At 43.7% G+C, this 19,984-nt stretch overlaps 1 protein-coding gene across 1 annotated transcript in view; it reads right to left on the reverse strand.

Annotated features, from left to right (window-relative positions):
* CCDC6 (coiled-coil domain containing 6) overlaps positions 1-19,423 on the reverse strand; it is a 118,882-nt gene extending 99,459 nt beyond the window's left edge. Inside the window, exon 1 of the mRNA XM_081267297.1 lies at positions 18,614-19,423. Coding sequence (XP_081123423.1) covers positions 18,614-18,922 — 309 coding nt within the window. The 5' untranslated portion in view covers positions 18,923-19,423. The remainder of the gene's footprint in view (positions 1-18,613) is intronic.
* Between the last annotated feature and the right edge of the window lie 561 nt (positions 19,424-19,984).

Raw genomic sequence — 19,984 nt, forward strand, 5'->3', positions numbered from 1 at the left:
GAGGATCACAAGTTCAAAGCCAGCCTCAGCAACTTAGTCAGACCCTAAACATTTAGCAAGGCCCTATCTCAAAATAATAAATAATAAATAAAATAATAAATATAAAATGTAATATAAAAATAATAAAACTGGGGATGTGGGTCAATGGTTAAGCATCCCTGGGTTCAATCCCTCCCTGGTATACACACACACACACACACAAAAGAGTGTGAGGTCAAAGACTGAGAACACAATAAATGCACAATGGTAAGAAAGAATTATACAATAAATCACCATGCAACTGTAAAACTGTAAGAAAGGGGAGCAGAAAATACTCAAGGAAAAAATCTCCAAAATATAATTAAGTGGGGGGAGGGAGCACAGAACAGTACACACTTTGGAGAATACTATGTGATCTCTTTCCTGTTCAAAAATTTCAATTAAAAAAAAAAAAAAGTTGGGGGCCACAGCTCAGTAGCTCAAGCCCAAAGACTGGGCTTGATCCCCAGCCTCACAAAAAAGAATAAAAGATTATTTTTAAAGGGCAGCCTTATTTCAAGCCTCAGGAGCTATTAACACAAATATATGAACTAGAAGTTCCCAAATATTGTTGTTGGGTCAAAAGCAGTTGTGAAATTGCTTAGGAATTTGGGAATTCATTCCCCTTTGTTTCTAAGTGCTCCTCTATCAGCCCCCTTTTTTCCTTGTCTAACAAGGACCTAGAGAAAGAACCCTGGCCTTGGAGTAGTAGGCCATCTACCTTGAAATCCCACCTGTCATGTTTATCAGCACTGTTCCCTGGCTGATAATTTCCTAACATTTCACCTGAGCCCTAGGGCCTTTGTTTTGACCATGAGCCTCTCACCACCTATCCCCCCAGACCTGCCATGAGATAATTACCACTCTCTAGACACCACCACACTACAGAATTGGGAGCTGGAGATTCTGGGCAAACACTGCTTGTTTTTCACTGCCCCTGAGACTTCTGTCTACACACACTGTCTACAGCATCCTGTCTTGTGCTATGGCACCTTGTTGGCTTCATACCTCACACCTCACCAGATTTTCTGAAAGCCACTGATGCTAGGTTAAGATTTTCCAGGGCATGATTTCCCCAGGGTGTTCATCAGACATTTCTCAGCTAAAAGCTTTCAGGAGAGACCACATAAAATGTCTCATTTCAGACTTCCTTATAGCAGAGCCACAAATGCTAGGTTTCCTGCTCCGTGCACACAAGGTGGCAACTTGAAATGCATACTGCTATGTGCCATGGGGGCTGGGACACCAGCCTGCATAGCTCAGTGAGAGCAGAATCAGCATGACTGATTGCTACCAAGAAACAGGGCAGCAGGTAAAAGATCCCAAAGCCTGTTGTCAACAGGTGAAGGGGGAAAATAGAGTTAAGAACCAGTAGCCTCAGGGCACAGAGGTAAAGGCGGAAAGCAGAAGGGAAAAACAAGGATAATACATTTGAGCCTAGAAAAGCCTGTTTTTTGGACTAGGGATTGAACTCAAGGCCTCATGCAAGCTAGGCAAGCACTCTACCCCTGAGCATCATCCCCAGACCTTTTAAAATTTTTAGTTGGAGACAGGGTCTCACTAAGCTGCTCAGATTGGCCTCAAACTTGCCATCCTCCTGCCTCAGTTCTGAGGAGCTGGAATTACAAGTGTGCACCAGCACATCCAGATTGCTGGTTATCTCTCAAACACACATCTCCTAGGGGAAATACTGTCAATTTCTTTAGGCATAATAACAGTAAAGCAATTATAAAGTCCTTATCAGAGATGCAGACTGACCTATTTACAGGTGAAACTATTTCAAGACTGATCAATTTAATAATCGGGGAAAACTAATAGTTTGCAGATTCACTCTACTTTTGTGTATGCTTGAAAATCTCCATAGTAAAAGAAAAAAAATATGCAAAAGCCATTATCATCAGATATACAAATTTCACAGGACAATGTGAGTAACATATTCTACAAGTCTGATCACACAACCAACATTCAGAGCTGGGAAACAAGGCCTCAAGTCACTCACTTGGGCAGCCATTTCTCCTGCCAGGGCACCAGCATCCACATCAGAGTTGGGGTATCTATCATTGAACCCAGGAACCATTCACTCATCACAAATGCAACTGTTCTTGGCCACAAGCTCCTTTTCAGTGTTGGCTGGGGCATAACAAGCTGCTCACCATTGGTTAAATGGTACATAATCTGTATAAGCAGCAGCCGGCCTGGAAGATATCCAGGTGCAGAGCTTTCCACTAAGTATTCCCTGTGGAGTCAATGCACATCAGCCACAAACGACAGCATGAATGTGTGAGAAAGCATTCTATCAGAAAGGCTTCTTCAGAAGAAGGGACAGGAAGGTCTCAAGTACTAATCCAGCCATTGAGAGCAGCAGAGGATGCTCCAGGTGGAGCCTGCTGGTCCAAGCAGCTGCCTTTGTCCATGCTGTTGCTTCTCCCTGGAACACCTTTTACTCACATCCTCTTGAGGGAATAAAAGTCTATGGGCCCTCCAGTGTGTCATGTGTAAGATGTTCAATCGCTATCCAGGTCAAACAGCCAATCCACTTTCATTTCTTCCTTTGCCAGTCCTGTCTCTGCCTCCACTGGCTTTCTCCTAGTCTAAAATGTAAGGGTGACCTCTCTCTGTGATCTACAGCTCCAAGCTCCTAAAGTCAGCTAACCTACAACTGGATTCGGCAATGAGAGGTACCGGCATGAAACTAGAAGGGAAAATTCAGGTTGTGGCTCTCTCATCTCCAGCTTGGAAATGCTGCCTGACCCAAGGCCCACTGTGGTTCTAGCTTTCTCTGAATGACGGAAGCTCATGGTCTCCAATAACACCATCTCCCTCATCCTCCACAGGAGTGGGAGTAGTATCCTGCTACTGTACCCCAGGGCTATTCACTGCTACCTCCTGATGCCCACTTCTCAGCAACTCCACCACTGGAATAACCAATCCCCTGGCTACATTCTTATCCCTCGCTCTGATTTCTTTCTTCCCTGTGAATCTTGAATGATAAAATGACCATCTTCCTTCACCCAGTGTGGCCATGCTTTACCACCAGTCTCCTCAACAGCCCGAGACCCTTCACCACAATCACAAGACCTTCCTGCACTTCAAGACAGGCAGAGCGCACGGGTATTACTAGTACTTGCCTCGCTCCCAAAGGGTATCTCAAGCTTGACACTTAGTAGGTATCTCAAAACTGTTACATTAAATGAACTCATAGACATTTCATAATCTATAAAAGTTAAAGGTGGACACAAGAAGGGTACAATTTTGAAAATATGTTGAAGGGAGACAAGGATTCTTCTGAGGAGAAAATGACAAGGATTCACCATCTAAAAATTAGGCAGCTTACCTGAACTATAGGGCAAAGAAATTGAATTATTAATTTCTTAAAAAAAAAAAAAAAAAAAGAAAAAAGAAACAAAAGTGTTATACTGCGAACTCCTTCAAGGAATTCATGGACCCTCACAGTTGCAAGTGGTCACAGAAAGAGAAGTACAGAACATAGGCTCAGAGCCATGCTGCCCAACCCTGGCCCCACGACCTAACAGCTGAATGATCCTGGCAAATTAACTTCTCTGTACTTCTTGTCTATAAAGATGCAATAACTGTGCCACACAGTTTTGTTTCAAAGGCTAATAACTCAAGCTTGTGTACTTGACTTCATTAGTCATTATCTGTGGCATATGCCAGGGGTCTCAAAATCGATGGTCATCAGAGCAAAGTAAAAAAGTCTATGGAGCTACGAGGTAAAAGCAGCAGACAGAAGTGAGACCTGCATCAGAGTAGAGTGCCTGCCTTGCCAAGACACAGTGTCTCACAGGTCTTTCAGAACTTGAGAGCCAAGCTGGGCACTGTGGAGCACACCTGTAATCCCAGCGGCTCGGGACACTGGGGCAGGAAGATGGCAAGGTCAAGACCATCCTCAGGAACTTAGCAAGGGCCTGCCTCAAAAAATTAAAGGAACAGGAAATGTGGCTCAATGGTTAAGGGGCCCTTGTTAGATCCCCAGTACCCCAAAAAAGAACAAGAGCCAAACCATTCACCTAGGCTGAACACTGGCACCAGAAGCAAACTCCAAATCCTCAGCAAACCTTCTCAGTAAACAGGGAGCAAAATGAGGTCCCAAAAGGCTACGTGACTGATGCCTGGTCCTGCAGACAGTGAAGATGCCAAGAGGCCTAATTTTCCCTGTATCATCACAGGCCTAGGAGGAAAGGAGAAATGAAACAAGGCAGTTGGTAGCATGTGGCCAAGGACAGGGAGAAACCTGAGATCTCCAGTCAAAGACCCTGCAGATAGGGAGATAAGGAAGTTGGCAGTGGAAGGGCAGAAGGGAAAAGCCAACTGCGAGCAGCTAAGAGCAGGTAACATCCTGCAAAGACTCAAGAGCCCACCAAGGAGAAGGATGCTGACATCTTCCAAGGTATCAATCTAGGGAGGAAAAGGAAGAAAAAAGGCCAGGAAGCAAATTCATAATCTTAAATAAAGAGGAAAAGGGAAGTTCCATGCTGAACATGTCCTGGGGGCTTTCACTGAGTAATGTCATTTAAGCCACAAAACCAGAGAACTTAGATAAAATGATCCCGTTTTATAGAAAAAAACAAGGTAGCTTAGAGGCCAACTCAGCTGCCCCAGGATCAGCTAAGAAGGAGAACTGTGATACATAGCTCAAGTCTTCCAGGGTTTCAGACTTCTAGAAAAATACTGGATTAAATTTAAATTTCAGATAAATGACAAATAATTGTTAAATATATGTAAATTCCAGGCAATATTTGGGACTTACATATGTTTAAAAAACGTTTTTATAAAAACAGCTGTGCATTCTGTTTTTATTTGCTAACTGTGGCAACTCTGATTTCCAAGTCTTTCCCCATTATACCAAGTTCTCCCCCACCCCCCAAAGAACCCTAGGGTGGAAAATGAAGAAAACTGAAGAGAGAGATAATCCACACAGATGGCCTAATAGGAGATGCTAATTGGTAACACATTAAATTAAAAGCAGAAAGCAGTGGAATCTACAGGGGACTTTGATACCTCGAAAAAGAGTACACCATACTTATGGAAAGCAATAAAACCTACTGGCTTCCATTGTGGGCTAACAAGGGAATACCAATTCCCTTTCCACATCACCCAGCAGGTGATGATCACCCACAATTAGTGTGGAAGAGAGGAAGACAGAGACCCAAGGCTCCAGTCTTGGCGAAAGCCTTGCACTCCTGGCAGATACACAACAGCAAAAGCAGTGAGGGCATGCCTGGGTTCACCATGGCTAACATCCTGTCCTCGCAGTGCCAGCTGAGTCCTTGAACCAGACAAAGTAGACTCCTTGCCCTCTCTTGCCATTCTCAACGCCTTTACATCAGTCCAATAAAATCAAATTCATGTGTTGGTACAAAGCAATTTCAACCTTAAAAAGTCACCGGGGCTACCAATACTACTGCTAGAGCAATCCAGAGGCAACAGAAAGAAAACAAGTCATCTGAGGAGTTCCCTGCAAACAGAGATATCACTGCCTCCCGCAGACAGGGCTCTGGCTCGAAACCTGGCATGTCCTTCCACCCTTTAGGTACTGCAAGCCTGCAAAGTCAGTCAGTTTCAAAGATATTCATGTTTTGGTTTCTGTTCTTTAAACCAGCAGCTAAGCAGAAGTTGCACTAGGGCGTTGCCCATCAAAGTCCACCTTCTGGTATCTATACCCTCACAAACAGGGTCAAAAGCCAGATGTCAGAGAAGCTGGCTTCAACAGTCTTCTGTCTACCCACAGTACTAACCCCAGGAAAATGGGGCAAAGGTACATATTGGCGGCTCCTTTTTCAAGAAATGATGCAAAAAGGCCTACAACTGACCTACAAGGAAAAAAAAAATCTTTTAGGAAGTATGTGCTTCCTACAGTTCTGTTACCTTAACAAGGCCACATGGACTACTTTAATCCTGACTCACCACACCTTGGGAAATGAGGAGCATTCCCCAGCAACCCTAAGTGCCAGAGAAATGCAGACCTTAAGAAGCCAGGCTGTGGCATTCACCACTCCTAGGTCCACAGGCATCTTAGTGCTGTCTCAACCCTCCTCTTCCAGCTTTCAGGAGATTATTTTTCCACCATCATCATATAGGATTCTCTGGAACAGAGTTAATTTTGAAATGTACTTTGGGCAACAACAGTGTGAAGATGGGTTGGATACCAATAATCTTTAATATCATTTTCTCCAGGAATAATTCACAAATCAAGAAAAAGCTTTTATGTATACCATCTCATTTGGAGCTCAAAATAGCAGTGTGGTACAAGACACGTATCAACCCCACAGACTATTTTAAACCAAGACCCCAAAACTCTTAAAATATTAAGGCGGCTAGAACCCTCAGTTGCCTAGAACCTCAAGTTCCCTAGGGCTTTTACATCCTCCAGTGTGCCACATTCCTATCATACTGTCCCACTGCCCAGTGACCAACACTAGGGAAGGGAAAGGGCCACCCAGGAAAGACACTAAAAATAAAAACAGCTTTACAAGGTGCTCATAATACTGTACAGTGATAAAAAAAAAAAATCCTAGGCTATATGTCACAATATGGATGCTGAATATTAGTAAATGAATAGCAATAAATCAAAGACGCTAGACACACAAAATACTCTGCACAGTTCCAATTATATAAGTTCAAACACAAACAAAATGTCTATATATTGAAAGGAGTTAGAGTGAATTTGGGGGAAGTACTGAGAACACATGGAAGTCTCAGGAATGCTGTATTCTTAAAAAAATAAAGTAGCATATATCCTGAGTAGGTTAGTAGTTAGGCAGTACTTAAACCAGGGAATTCATTTTTTTTAAATTCACTGAGCACTATCTAATAAGTCTGTATGTTCCAAGGTACACACCTATAATCCCAGCAACTCAGGAGGCTGAGGCAGGAGTATTACAAGTTTGATGACAGCCTGACCAACTCAGCAAGACCCTATCTTAAAATAAAAAACAAAAAGGGCTGGGGATGTAGCTGAGAGGTAGAGATCCCATGGGTACAATCCCCAATCCTGCAAAAACAAAAAAATAAAAATTCATACCAAAAAAAAAAAAAGTTTGCAAAGAGTAAATGTAGGCCCTCCCAAAATAAATTTCACAGACTTTATTGAACCACACTGTGTTGAGACTGTGGAGAAATACAAATGATCTTTCAAACAGCAGAGACTTTATGTACCAGTCACCACTCAGGTGTGATCAGACTGTCTGTATTCAAGTCTCTGTTCGACCACTTACTGTGATCTTGAGATGTTGCCGAGACTCCTTGTACCTCATTTCTTCACCTGTGACAGGAAGCTCACAAAGGATTGTTTAAAGAATTAAATCAGTTCCAAACAAAAGGCTGAGAACTGTACCAAGCAAATGCTTGGAAAGTAAGGTTGCAATATGTAACTATTGTTACCATGGAATAAGACCCATCATCTTACAGAGACTCAACAAAATACTTGTCTTCAAATAATTCAGAAGGAAAACAAATGTCTGTACTAAGCAGCCAGAGTAGATTTCTAAATAGCAGATATGCTCCTACTGGTCCCTGCCCTTCTTCCTCTCCAGCCTTAAGTAATAAGCCAGAAGCAGAATCCACCCAAATGTGTCCACCTGGATACCACCCTCCCTCCATGCTTCATTTTTCTCTGGATAATTAGGTTCTGCCAGTCACCACTCACCCTCCCCCACAACTGATCCCCCACCTTCTTCTGGATTAACTTCAACTTATCCTTTAGATCTTGGCAAAAAAAAAAAAAATTAAATTAAAGAAAATTCCCTCTTTTCAGAGCAAGCCCTCTGACTATGATCCCACTCCTGGATTGAGTCAAGGCCCTCCACCAATTGACCCAGTACAATCTCATCCTAGTTGGTACATATGGACATAGTACCTGGCATACAGTAGGTTCTCACTTTATTTGTTAAAAAATTCCACTTGTGCTGTGCTAACTGGACCATTTTTAAGTAGCAGCTATACTATAAACACAAAGGAAGAAACTGATACCTGACTGGGACAAGGGAAGGCAAGAGCCAGACGGTTACACTACAGAGGTAGCAATATACTGGGGTATGTAGGAGAGGGCAGGTGGAAGTAGGAAAACTATAGCCCAAGAGCAATAGAGACAGAAAGGGGAGCAGATCATCCCCCAAACTGGCTGCTGCTTTTGCAAGATAGGGCGCTGGCTACCCTGGCAATACTCCCTCAGGCCCAGCATCCTGGGGATTTGCTGTGGTAATGGGGTAACCCTGAGTACCCTAACTAAGGAAGAGAACTGTGTAGAAACCTCTAGGAGGAAAATGCCTACACCCAGATGAAGAGAAAACAGTCCCTAATTTATATCAACTTCCTCCTACAGGCTGTGCTTCCTTGTCCTTAAGCTCAAAAGCCAGAATTAGGCTCAAATCCCAGCCCCACCTGATAACCTCAGACAAATTATGCAACCTCTCTGAGCTAAATTTGCAAGATTATAGCACTGGGTAACAGTAGTACTGATCACATAGGACTGTGGTGAGAATTAAAAGCGAAGATGCCTGCAAACCTCTTCCAAAAGTGTGTGCCCCAGAGTGAACACTGGCTAAACATTAGCTGTTACAGCAACACAGAAGATTTGGAAGGGGGACAATGCTGGTGATAAAAATTCTTCAAGCTTTTTTGTTCCTCCAAGCTTTGTTAAATTATGGTTCATTCAAAATGCTGTCAATGCTAGGAAAAGTGCTGAACGCCTAGAACACTTTTCAGAAAAAAAAATAAAAAGCAACAGTCATCCATGAGGTGTCAGGTGTTAGGACAAAGTCCCTGCTCCTGGAGGACAAGCCCTCACTGTAGGTTATTCCCTCATCCAGCACTGTTCAAATCTGGGTGATTATGCTCAAAACAAATGAGGGCATCAGGTGCCACGCCCAGGGCTGGGGTACCATCCGTGTTTGTTACATGACAGAAGAACTAGATGCTAGACAGCCAATGGGGCAATAGAAACTTAAGCTGGAACAAGATTTATCAACAGCATTTTTATTGAGACACATTAGGTCCCAAATTATAACTTGAATTCCAGGACAATACGAAACAGCTGCTTTTGTAGACCAGAGAAATTTTTTCCTTTAAAAAATAAAAAAATAAAAATAAAAACAGTAGGCATAGAGGTTACAAGAAGGGGAAATGGGGAGTGACTGTTTAATGGGTAAAGTTTCTGTCTAGAAATGATTTTTTAAAATTCAGAAATGGGCAATGGTTATAAAGCCTGGCACGTACTTAACATCACGGAATAGCACACCTTAAAAATGGCTAAAAAGTGTTTTGTTCAGCTTTTTCACTGCTGTAACCAAAGGACCTGACAGGGACAATTAGAGGAGGAAGTTTATTTGGGGGCTCAAGGTTTCAGAGGTTTTAGTCCACCCACAGATGGCCAACTCCATTCCTTGGAGCCTGAGATAAGGCAGAACATTGTAGAAGAGTGTGGCAGAGAAAGTGACTCAAGATATCACACCAGGAAGCAGAGAGAGAGAGATTCTCCTCACCAAGGACAAAATATAAACCCCAAAGGCACACCCCAAATGATCCACTGCCTTCAGCTACACCTTACCTGCCTACAATTACCACCAAGTTAATCCCTCTCAGGGGATTAATGCACTGATTAAGTTAAGACTCTCATAACCCAATCATTTCACCTCTGAACTTTTCGGCACCGTCTTATACGTGAGCTTTGGGGGGACACCAAATATCTAAACCTTAGCAAAAAGATAAATTATTTGTTATATATGTTTTACTACAACAAAGAATTTGCAAGGAAAAACAGATCATCGGCCCTCTTTAGGTACCCCAGGTTATCTCTCCAGAATAAACACCATGCATTCAAGGTTCACAATGGTCAACAATTACTATACTTTCCCAAAGACACTGCTCCTTACCAGGTGGTGATGGGACCCTGAAAAAGTCCAACTGTCTACTTTATGGATTATATAATTAAAACTGTATTCTTTGGGGTAACAAAGATATTAAAATGATTTAGCCTTTAACCCCCTTCCCTCAAAGTTCACTTTCTCTATAATCTGGAGCCTCTAAATGAAGTAGGCATACAATGTTTTGACTCAGCAAATATCTGTTTGGATAAATTAAGGCCTGTCAAGTGAAGAACGCTTCTCTCCTTCTCCTCCCACCAAAAAAAAAAAAAAAAACTCTAAACAGAATAAATGAATGTGACTTAGTTTATCAGGACTATTGAAAAAAATCACCACTGATGTGAAAATAATTTCATAAATTGAAGAATTATCTATATTAAACACAAAGTGTAATTATTCCCTCAATCCATTCCTTTTAGCAGTTCTAATGCAATCTCACAAGGCAGACAGCACAAAAGGTTCAAACTGTTCCCTTCTGAAAGCAACACATGAAGTATTTCATCCAGGTAACTAAATTTCTAAGAATTTTCTTTAGTTCGCCCATAACACATGCTGTTTTCATTCTTTCATTTCCTCTTTCCTTCTATGGAAAAATGTTTTGAATGATGACCTATGTCTGGCTTATCATCCCACCTCTGCTCCTCGGCAGAGCAGCCTCAATTGATCCTCAGTACCCGGAGATGCCCTGGTGGGTATTAAGCAGATCACTCTGGACACACACCTGGCACCGCCTGAGGCTGGATTGATCTGGAACAGATGCATGGAAGATTAGCCCATCAATCAGCACTGCTTTTTTAACAAGTTGGAATTCAAAACTGCCCATAAAATAGTTCTAATTAATTTTGCCATAAGAAGTCTTTGCTTTGAGTTTCAGGTTAAAAACGTAGGAAATTGGATCTCTCCAACAATACTCCATGGAAGATACATGGGTGGGCCTCAGAGTATAACAGGAATAGAGGGAATAAACACCTAGATAATTTCAGTTTAACTGACAGATGCAAATTATAAAATTACAACATCAATGGCATTTCTTTTCAATCATTACCACATAAAAGCAAAAATTAAAAGCAAACAAAGAGCCTCCCTATACCACCTCAGCCTAAACTGAGCAACAACAGCTCTCCCCATCACTGCCTTACAAAACAAACAAGCTAATTAAACTCTGTGTGAATCTGACACATTGTTTTCCTTAAAGGTATTCACAGAGGTGGATAAACCTCATTTTGGAGGGCAAAAAGTTAGAAGTGCCCTTCTTCACAATTCCTGCAGGAGTTGGTCTTAACTGCCTTTCTTGTTGGCATAGGTCTGTTGATTATCAACCTTCCTGGATGGAGAGAAAAGGACTGTTGGACACTAAATGGCCTGTACACCTGACAAGGGCCAAGCTGAATGAAAGTCAGGTGTGATCCTTGCAGGCTGCCGGAGGAGCCCTGACCTTCCTTTGGCTGTTTCTGAGCATCTGGCACACAGTAGGTCATGCATAAGCACTTGAAAGCTGAATACTGCCTATTTAAGGTTTTTATTTATTATATATCATTTTCTGCCTTTACCGAAGAAGCAAAGATGTGGGGAGTGGGGGGGAATCACAGAAAATTTCCCAGAATTAAATAAACTAGTATCAAAATGAATTTCAAAAACTAAATTGTACTCCACGCATCAGATCTTGAGACAAAAGGAGGATTAATTCTTAACCATCAATCGCACTGTTAACCCCCCCACACACACTTTTTTATGCATTCTAAAAGAGAACTTAAACAAAATGATGTTTGCAATTTACTGGTATGAGGGTTGATATAAACTTCACAACTGTGGATCTGACAGCCATAAAAGATAAGAAAAAATGACATTGACAGTCTTGGGGAAGTAGGAAGAGTGTGCAAGTTAACACTACTCCAAGATCCTGATGATTAGAAATAGTTTCCAGAGCATTAGTCTCTGTCAAGAAAATTGCAACCACCAACAAGCAGGAACATACTGAACCTGTAAGCATTTACTTTGCTAGCTTTGACAATAATTCAATATGTCTAAAAGCAACCACACTGTGATTGAAAACAAAAAGCAACACCTACCCACAGAGGAAAAAAATTACACAGAGGGTACAAGAAAGATTACTGTTACTCCTTGCTCAGCCTTGCTGCAGTTTAAAAGGAAGGATTAGCATTTCTAGGTATAAACTCAATTATCTCTGCAAGTCAAGATTTAAAGGGGGGGGAGGGGGATGACCCACAGAGAACATAAATACACAGTTGTATCAACACCCCACCTCCACTCTACAAGTCCCATGTGGACATCTACAAGAGCTCAGGTCTCTGGATCCTGTTTTCAGACACTTCCCCAACCAGAGATTCAGGTCACCTTGTACTTGCAATGATGCATCTGCCTATGCTGGTCCACAGTTGTTTCGCAGGGGTGGCTATGGAACATTTCAACATTAAAAAAAAAAAAAAAAGTCATAGGAAACTCCTGGAATGATCTGTACATCATCAAAATCAAGGCAGTATATCTGAACATGAACACTTCCAACAGGGCTATTTTTTTCCCTAAGCTTTGTGACAAAAAGCCTTGGGAGGGTGAACCTGAAGACACTTTGTCCCCTCTTTCAGATGAAATGTAACAGGAATATCCAGGTATACGCTACAAGGTAGCCCACAATATGGCCTACAAAATCACCCATGGCTAGAAGGCAAGGGCTGAGGACACACACTGATTGCAGTAGTCCCCAACATATACAGTGTATCCATTCATCCATCATTTACCCATCAATAGTAAACATGGTATTTGTTGTTAAGGCAAGAGAGTGGCTTCATGAACACAAGGCACAAGTGAGAGTATTAGCATACTCACCCCAAAAGGAAGAAGGAAAAAAAAAAAAAAAATCACACACACCCCAATGCCTTTGGAACCAACTCAACAACAACCCTCTGAGTATCTCCCACCTGCTAGGTACTAAGGAATTTGATGAGGGAAGCAAATTCTATCTCCAAAGCAACTTCCACATCTACTGATGAAGATCTGTGTGGTAGTGGGTAAGTGACAGGTTCTGTGGACCTGCCTTAGAAGGCACATAAGCCCCAGTGTGGCTGACAAAGTGGTAGTGCCAAGGCAACTGTGTAGGAGAGGTAGCACAATCTATTTGAATGTACAAGATACAGGAAAGGGAGGAGTAGGCAAGAGCATTTTTAAGGGCAGGAGTACATCCCTAAAGAGCTAAGGAAAAATGAAATTCTGGGAACTAGTAGTTTAAACACGTGAGAGCTTTGAGATCGCTTGTGGGCTAAATGCATGGGAAAGATGTGGCTGTGAAGCGAACAGCAAGCAGGGGTTAATCATGCAGAGCCTGGTAAAGCACTAAGAAATTTACCCAATTCCAGTGGGCAATGGGGAGCCATTCAAAGTTTTTAAGCTTCGGATGTTTTGCTTCAGATCAGTCTCCCTGGTTTTGAACGACACTCTCCATGAACCAGATATTGTGGATTTGCTAGCTATTTCCCATTTCCAGCAAATAAACAAGAGAAGCACTATAAAAGCCCATCATAACCTCCTTAAGGCTTTAGAGTTTTTTACTTTTTTAAATTAAGTTCAACGAGATTACGGGAAATACAGAAGATGCCTACAAATGTGAGAAACTATTGACAAAACACATGAGAATAGCCTCTTTAACATGACTTGTGTACAGCAGACCTGTGAGGTCATATTTTCCTCAAAGTTGTGTCCAAAGCTGGGTGTTTCCATAAGAATCTAAGAGATTTTTTTCTTCTTCTATGAAGGAAAAAAAGACACCACGCCTCTGTATAAGAGCAATGTCAATCGAATGGCTTCCAAGAGGCTGCCAAAATGAAGACTTAAAAATGGAAAATAACACATTAGGCTTCCAGAGTAAATAATCTAAAATGCACACTAACTATAGGATGCCATTTACTGATTAAAGAAACCATTTCACTATTGATGTTTAAAATGGGTTTTCTAATCATGACATACCAACATGTTTTTCTACTATCACTTCAAAATAGTTGCATTTCTATATTTCCCTAAACTCTTATAATGAAGAATTTTATAATGAGAAAGACACCCAAACACTAGCAATTTATTATGGGCCTTTATTTCCAAAACCAACACAGGCTGAAGGTCTGAACCTGCCTGGAAAAGGTACCCACTCTGGGGAACCAGCTGAACCCTGCTCACACACCTAGAATAGCAGCAGCTAGCTGAGAACTCTGCAGCCTTTCAATTACTGCTCACAGAATTACTGCCCGCCACTGTACTTGCTCACCTTCCCAGAGATCATCACCACTACAACCACTCTTTTTTTTTTTTTTTTTTTGGGGGGGGGGTACTAGGAATTGAACCCAGGGGTGCTTTACCACTGAGCTACAGCCCCAGCCCTTTCTATTTTTTTGAGACAGGATCTCACTAAATTGCTGAAGCTGACCTTGAACTTGCATCTTCCTGCCTCAGCCTCCAAGGACTCTGGAACTACAAACAAGCATGCATCACCCCACCCAGCCCTTGACTGCGTTATTTGCAGTGAATCAGATATCCAAGATAATATTCTCATCCACAGGATATGCCAGACAGATCTGGCCTAACACATAAAAGCTACTCAAAAGGGTGACCAAGCATTTGTTTTGTTTATTTCTGCCACTCTTAAAAAATATATATAATCTATAATCAGTAGCCTGGTTTCACTGCTGATTTAATGGGTAAAATTGGATAATCACTCAAAACAATCTATTCTACCTCTAAGCGTCCCCCCAAGATGCACTAGAGGCAAGCAAGCTCTAACTTCCAGATGCACCAGGCACTTATAGTCATGGATAAAAGGCTTTTTACAGTTAATTCTTCCCCACAATGTTTACCTCTTTGATACAGATGCTAAGAACATAAATCCATAAAACCAGTCCTTTATGAAATGGGAAGCTCCATCAGAATAAGCCAGAAGAGAGAGACAGACCATTGGTTAGAGATTCTTTTAGTCTTTGGACTTGGCTGAGAAAAAGTAGAAATACTACTACATACCCATTACAGAATGGCCAAAATCCAGAACACTGACACCACCCAATGTTGGTGAGGATATGAAAGCAATTCTCATTCACTGCCACTGGGAATGCAAAAAGCTTTAGCCAGTACAGAAGACAGTCTGGCGATTTCTTACAAAACTGAACATACTCTTATCATATAACCCAACACCAATGCTCCTACATGTTTATCCAAATAAGCTGAAATCTTTTGTTCAAACAAAAATGTGCAGATGAATATCTACAACAGTTTTATTCATAACTGCCAAAACTGACAGGCATCTATAATCCTACTGAGGAGGCTGAAGCATTACAGTGGGTTTGAGGTTAGCCTAAGCAACTCAGCAAGACCTCACCTCAAAATATATATATGTAATATATTTTAGATTTATAACATATATATAATATGTTACATATATATTGTCATAACTTGAAAGCGACTGATATTTCTTTCAGTAGATTGAATATAACCATTTGTTATCCATCTAACAATGAAATGTTATTTAGCACTAAAAAATAATTAAGACATGGGGGGGGGGGGCGGACAGAGGAATCTAAAATACATATTATTAAGTCAAAGCCACCAATCTGAAAAGGCTGCGTATTACATGATTCCAACTCTATGATGTACCAGGAAAGGCAAAACTTCGGAGAGAGCAGAAAGATCAGTGGTTGCCAGGGGAGGAAGGAATGAATAGGCAGAGTATAGAAGATTAGTAGGGCAGTGAAACTATTCTGTGTGGTACTATAATGGTGGATACATGTCATTATACATTTGTTCAACCCCACAAAATAGACAATTCCAACAGTCAAACCAAAATGTGAACCACAGAGTTTGGATGATAATGATATATCAATGTAGGATCATGAATTTTAATAAATGCACCACTCTGATGCAGGATGCTGATGGTGAGGAGGCTATGCCTGTGTGGGGGCCAGGAGTATGTGGGAAATCTCTGTAGCTTATGCTCAATTTTACTGTGACCCTAAGCCTGCTCTTAAAAAAAAAAAAAAAAAAAAAAGTCTATTTTAAAAAGTAGAGGAGGTGTCTCTCTCTTCTCCAGAGTGTGGTGAAAGGCAACATGCCTTCCTGAACATGCTCAAGGAAAAGCAAAGATAGCTATAATCACCTTTAGAGCTCATCATTCTGAAAGTTAATATCATAATTAGAGGAACTAATAAGAGCCAGGAAGACCAGTAATAGGATTATGGTACCACCTTCCCCTCAATTAACTAAAATAGTGAAAACAGCAAGGCCTGTACTTCACTGAAAATCTAGGCCTTGTCACAAACTTCCCAGGCAGCTACTAGCAAGGACAATGCTTAAGTCAGACATGTCCTGAATTGTACAGCTTAACCTTGCCATAAACTATGGCACAGTGTTGTTCAATGGGTCCTCATAATCCAGGACCCATTTCAGAAAGTCATAAATATCTCCTCCAAAATTCCTAACTGAGCAGTAGAACCCACTCCAACACAATTGGGATTCTAGGTGGGTTAACAAAACCCTCCAAAATTTGATGGCATCTCTTTTCTACATTTGTCATTTAGCTCCTTAGTTAGGAGTTATGCCAAGTACTAGGGAACCAGGTAAACCACAAGCAATTTTATCTCCCTCAACATATTAGAGATTAAAGAAGAACTGAGAAGTTTCTGGTACTTACAGACTGTCATGTGGAACACTTTACAAACTTTACTCAGTAACGCCACAGAACACTTCAAGTATCTTTGGTTGGATGTCAGCTTTAGTTGAGGTTAAGTGCTAAGAAATAAAGCCACCATCTTACACATTCTTCCCACCAAGTATTCAGAAGGCCTCTGATCTTACATTCCAGGAATGAACATGTTTGTCCCTGCAAAGCCAACATGTTTGTGTACTATGTACAGACCTACTTATAACATGGTCAAAGTATCAAACAGATAACCCTTTCATAGTCTCTCCAACCCCCAATCCTTCCCTCCCAAACAAACAAAACACCCTGAATTGCTCGGTGTATGCAAGAGGCTAAAGATTCTTTCCCGTGTTAAGTTTACTACTTTCCATGGTTTACAATCTCCCAGAGACTAACATTCTCATTTACTCACTCAAACCTTAAATAAATGGCCTTCACCAAGATCCCACTCTTCTCAAACCCCACTCAGCAGTCACTCTTGGCCAAGAAAGCTGGAGGCTTGGAAGTGGCTGCCTCTGCAAATTCCTCCCCCTTTCTACCAAAAGGGCACTTCAAGAACTTTACAGTCTGGAGATGCATGAATGTTGATCCAATTTCATTCACCAGGACTGGATTTGAGCATGCAAAGTCTTTCTATAATCAATTGCTATTTAGGTTGCCAATCACACTGAAATTCTGGTGGAAACCTGCTATCTACACAAATCAAGAATGCCATCTAGTTTTCTATGAGCCAGCATTGGGGAAACACACACACACACACACACACACACACACACACACACACTTCTCCACGGAAGACGCCTTCCTGGCATAGGGGCATCCTAAATTTGTCCCATTTCATTTCCAGGGTGTGATGGGATTTTTGACCCATCCCCAAATTCATCCCTCCCTCTCTCTCAATCTGAAGATTCAATCTAATCAGCCACTGTACAGCAGCTCTGGCAATTTATCCCCTTAATTTCTTGACATTTTCTTCTCTGCTCTTGGCTGGGAAACTGTTTTGATCTGAATAGGGTTGTCTGTGCGGGGATTCTGCATGTTAATGATGTGGAGCTGGCAGGGATGTTAGGTGAGAGCACACAGTGTACTTTTTCTAGTTACGTTTCGCCTCATCGCCCCTATAGGGGCCTTTCTAAACGCCTACCACATCAGAACAGAGACCTACAGACCTAACCTTACCCTCTTCTGGGGGTTTTCAGGTGTCAGAAAAAGAACAGACGACCTGTTCTCCTGTCAAATATCTAGTCTCAGAAACAAGATACTCCTAACCACTCCACCACCACTGAAGAAAACATACCTACATCTTGCTCACAGTAGCTACCCTTCACCTTGGTTTCAGCCTCAACCCAATCCCAGCCAGTGAGATGCTGCTCTCTCCTGGCTATACACTGCCCATTCCCCAGCCCAAGGGAAGGGCTTCCAACCGAGGTGGGAGCAGTAGCTCTGGCACCCGCCCTTCCCTCTCAATCCTGGCCAGAAAACTCCACTTCCCGGATTCCCGGCCACTCTCTCCCGCCCCCTCCCCAAGCGATCCAGCTAGCGCGGTCCTGATGCCAGCTGGGTGCCCAGCCCAGCTGCGCACCGCCCCCCACAACAAGCCAAGCCCCTAGAACAGAGCTCAGCTTCCTCCCTCTCCCGCAACTCGGGTTCCCCACATTATGGACTCAACGCTCAGGCACAAGAAGACTGAAAAAGTCCCACCCCGCCCCCAGCCCAGCCACGCCACCAGGATTCAGCCCTGCCCCGAAGGGGCCTCCTCCCAGGGGCGAGAAGGGACCTGGGTGGTTGCCTCATTAGTCTTCTCCCGCACCCCACGAGTGTCCTGGTCCCCCGAGGAGGACAGATCCATGGGGTCCCAAAGGGTGACCTCCCTCTCCCCCGGAGACCGGTAGGTCTCCGCGGGCAATGTGCTCGCCGTGGGTCCCTTGGAATCTGGGGGAGCCCGAAGGCTGCCCAGGTCTGGGTGCAGTCCCTCCCGAGGGCGGGCGGAGGTCGGCGATGCGGCGCGCCCCCGGGGAGCACTCACGATGGTCACGCTGGCTTTGCGCAGGTCGCGGTTCTCCTCCTGCAGCGCCTTGCACTTCAGTTTGTAGGTCTCCAGCTCGATCTTCAGCACCTTATTCTCCTGCTGCAGCGAGGCCAGGCGGTTGGTGAGCTCCTCCAGGCGGAACGGCGAGATGACAATGCCCCCCGACTTCCCACCGCTGCCGCCTCCCCCGCCGCCACCACCGCCGCCGCCGCCCGAGGTCGACGAGCAGGACGACTGCATGGCGGCCAAGCTGCTGCTGTTGCCCCCCGCCCCGTCCGTGTCGCTCTCGCTGGCGCTGTCCGCCATGGCCGCCGCGAGCTGGGGAAAGGAGGTGGAGGAGGAGCAGGGAGGCGGCGGCGGCGAAGGCTGGGCTGCGAATGAGTGGGCGCCGGGCAAGCACAGGGGAGCGCCGAGCTGGGCGCCTGGCACCAGGGCGCAGACTCCGAGCGGCGGCGAAAGAAAGAGAGGGAGCTTCCCGCTGCCAAGGGACCTCCTCTGCCAGAGAACAGAGACCCCGCCCGGGCTCGGGCAGTATTGCACTAGGGCTCGCTCCAGCCCGGCCAGGCGCGCTCGCTAGGCCGCCTTGCAAAGCTTGCCAAAAGCTCGGAGACCCGCCCGCCGCCGCCTGGCGACAGCGGCGGTTTGGAAACGCGCGGGCAATGCGGGTGCGGGAGAACCAGGCCTGCTCCGCACCGCCAGCTAGCCGGCCGCACGTGTTCCGAGAGTGGGCCTCCGAGCCCCCTACCCCAAGCACACAGCTGCCCAGCCTCTTCCGGGCTCGCGCCCTCTCCGGGATCAAAAAAAAAAAAAAAAGGCTCCACCAACCCCACAGGTGCTGGGGACACGTGGAAAGGTCAACCTGGCTCCCGCATCCAGCCCCCACCGTATGGTGGCCCCATCTTCCGCCGACTGTGTGCGCGCGTGTCTCCCTCTGTCTGTTTCACCCATACACGCAGTTTTATCTTAACAGTGTCCCAAGTGCTCGACTGTGAAGCTTTGGATAGAGCTAAGAGAACAGAAAGTTCCCCTGCATTGGGCCGAGTAGGGTGAAACAACAGCAGCCACAGGTTAATCTTGTTATGAAAAGAATTTGCAGAAGAGACACACCGCCCTTCAGTAATGTCATAAAAGCACACTGTGCTCAATTGTTTAAACAAGTTACAACTTCTTTTATTCCCCGTTTCTCTTTGCATTTTGCAAACATTTCCAGTACATCTCACGCAATAGGATTAAGACACTAACATTTGTCAAAGAAAAGAGAAACATTTTGTGGAAGGTTTGAAACACATCTCAAGTGCCAATTTTCCAAAGTAGCTGCAGACATAACATTATGCTATACAAACAGTCATGATTAAGTGAGAGAACAAC

This window comes from Spermophilus citellus (assembly GCF_964194105.1).
Source record: "Spermophilus citellus genome assembly, chromosome: 15".
NCBI lineage: Eukaryota > Metazoa > Chordata > Mammalia > Rodentia > Sciuridae > Spermophilus > Spermophilus citellus.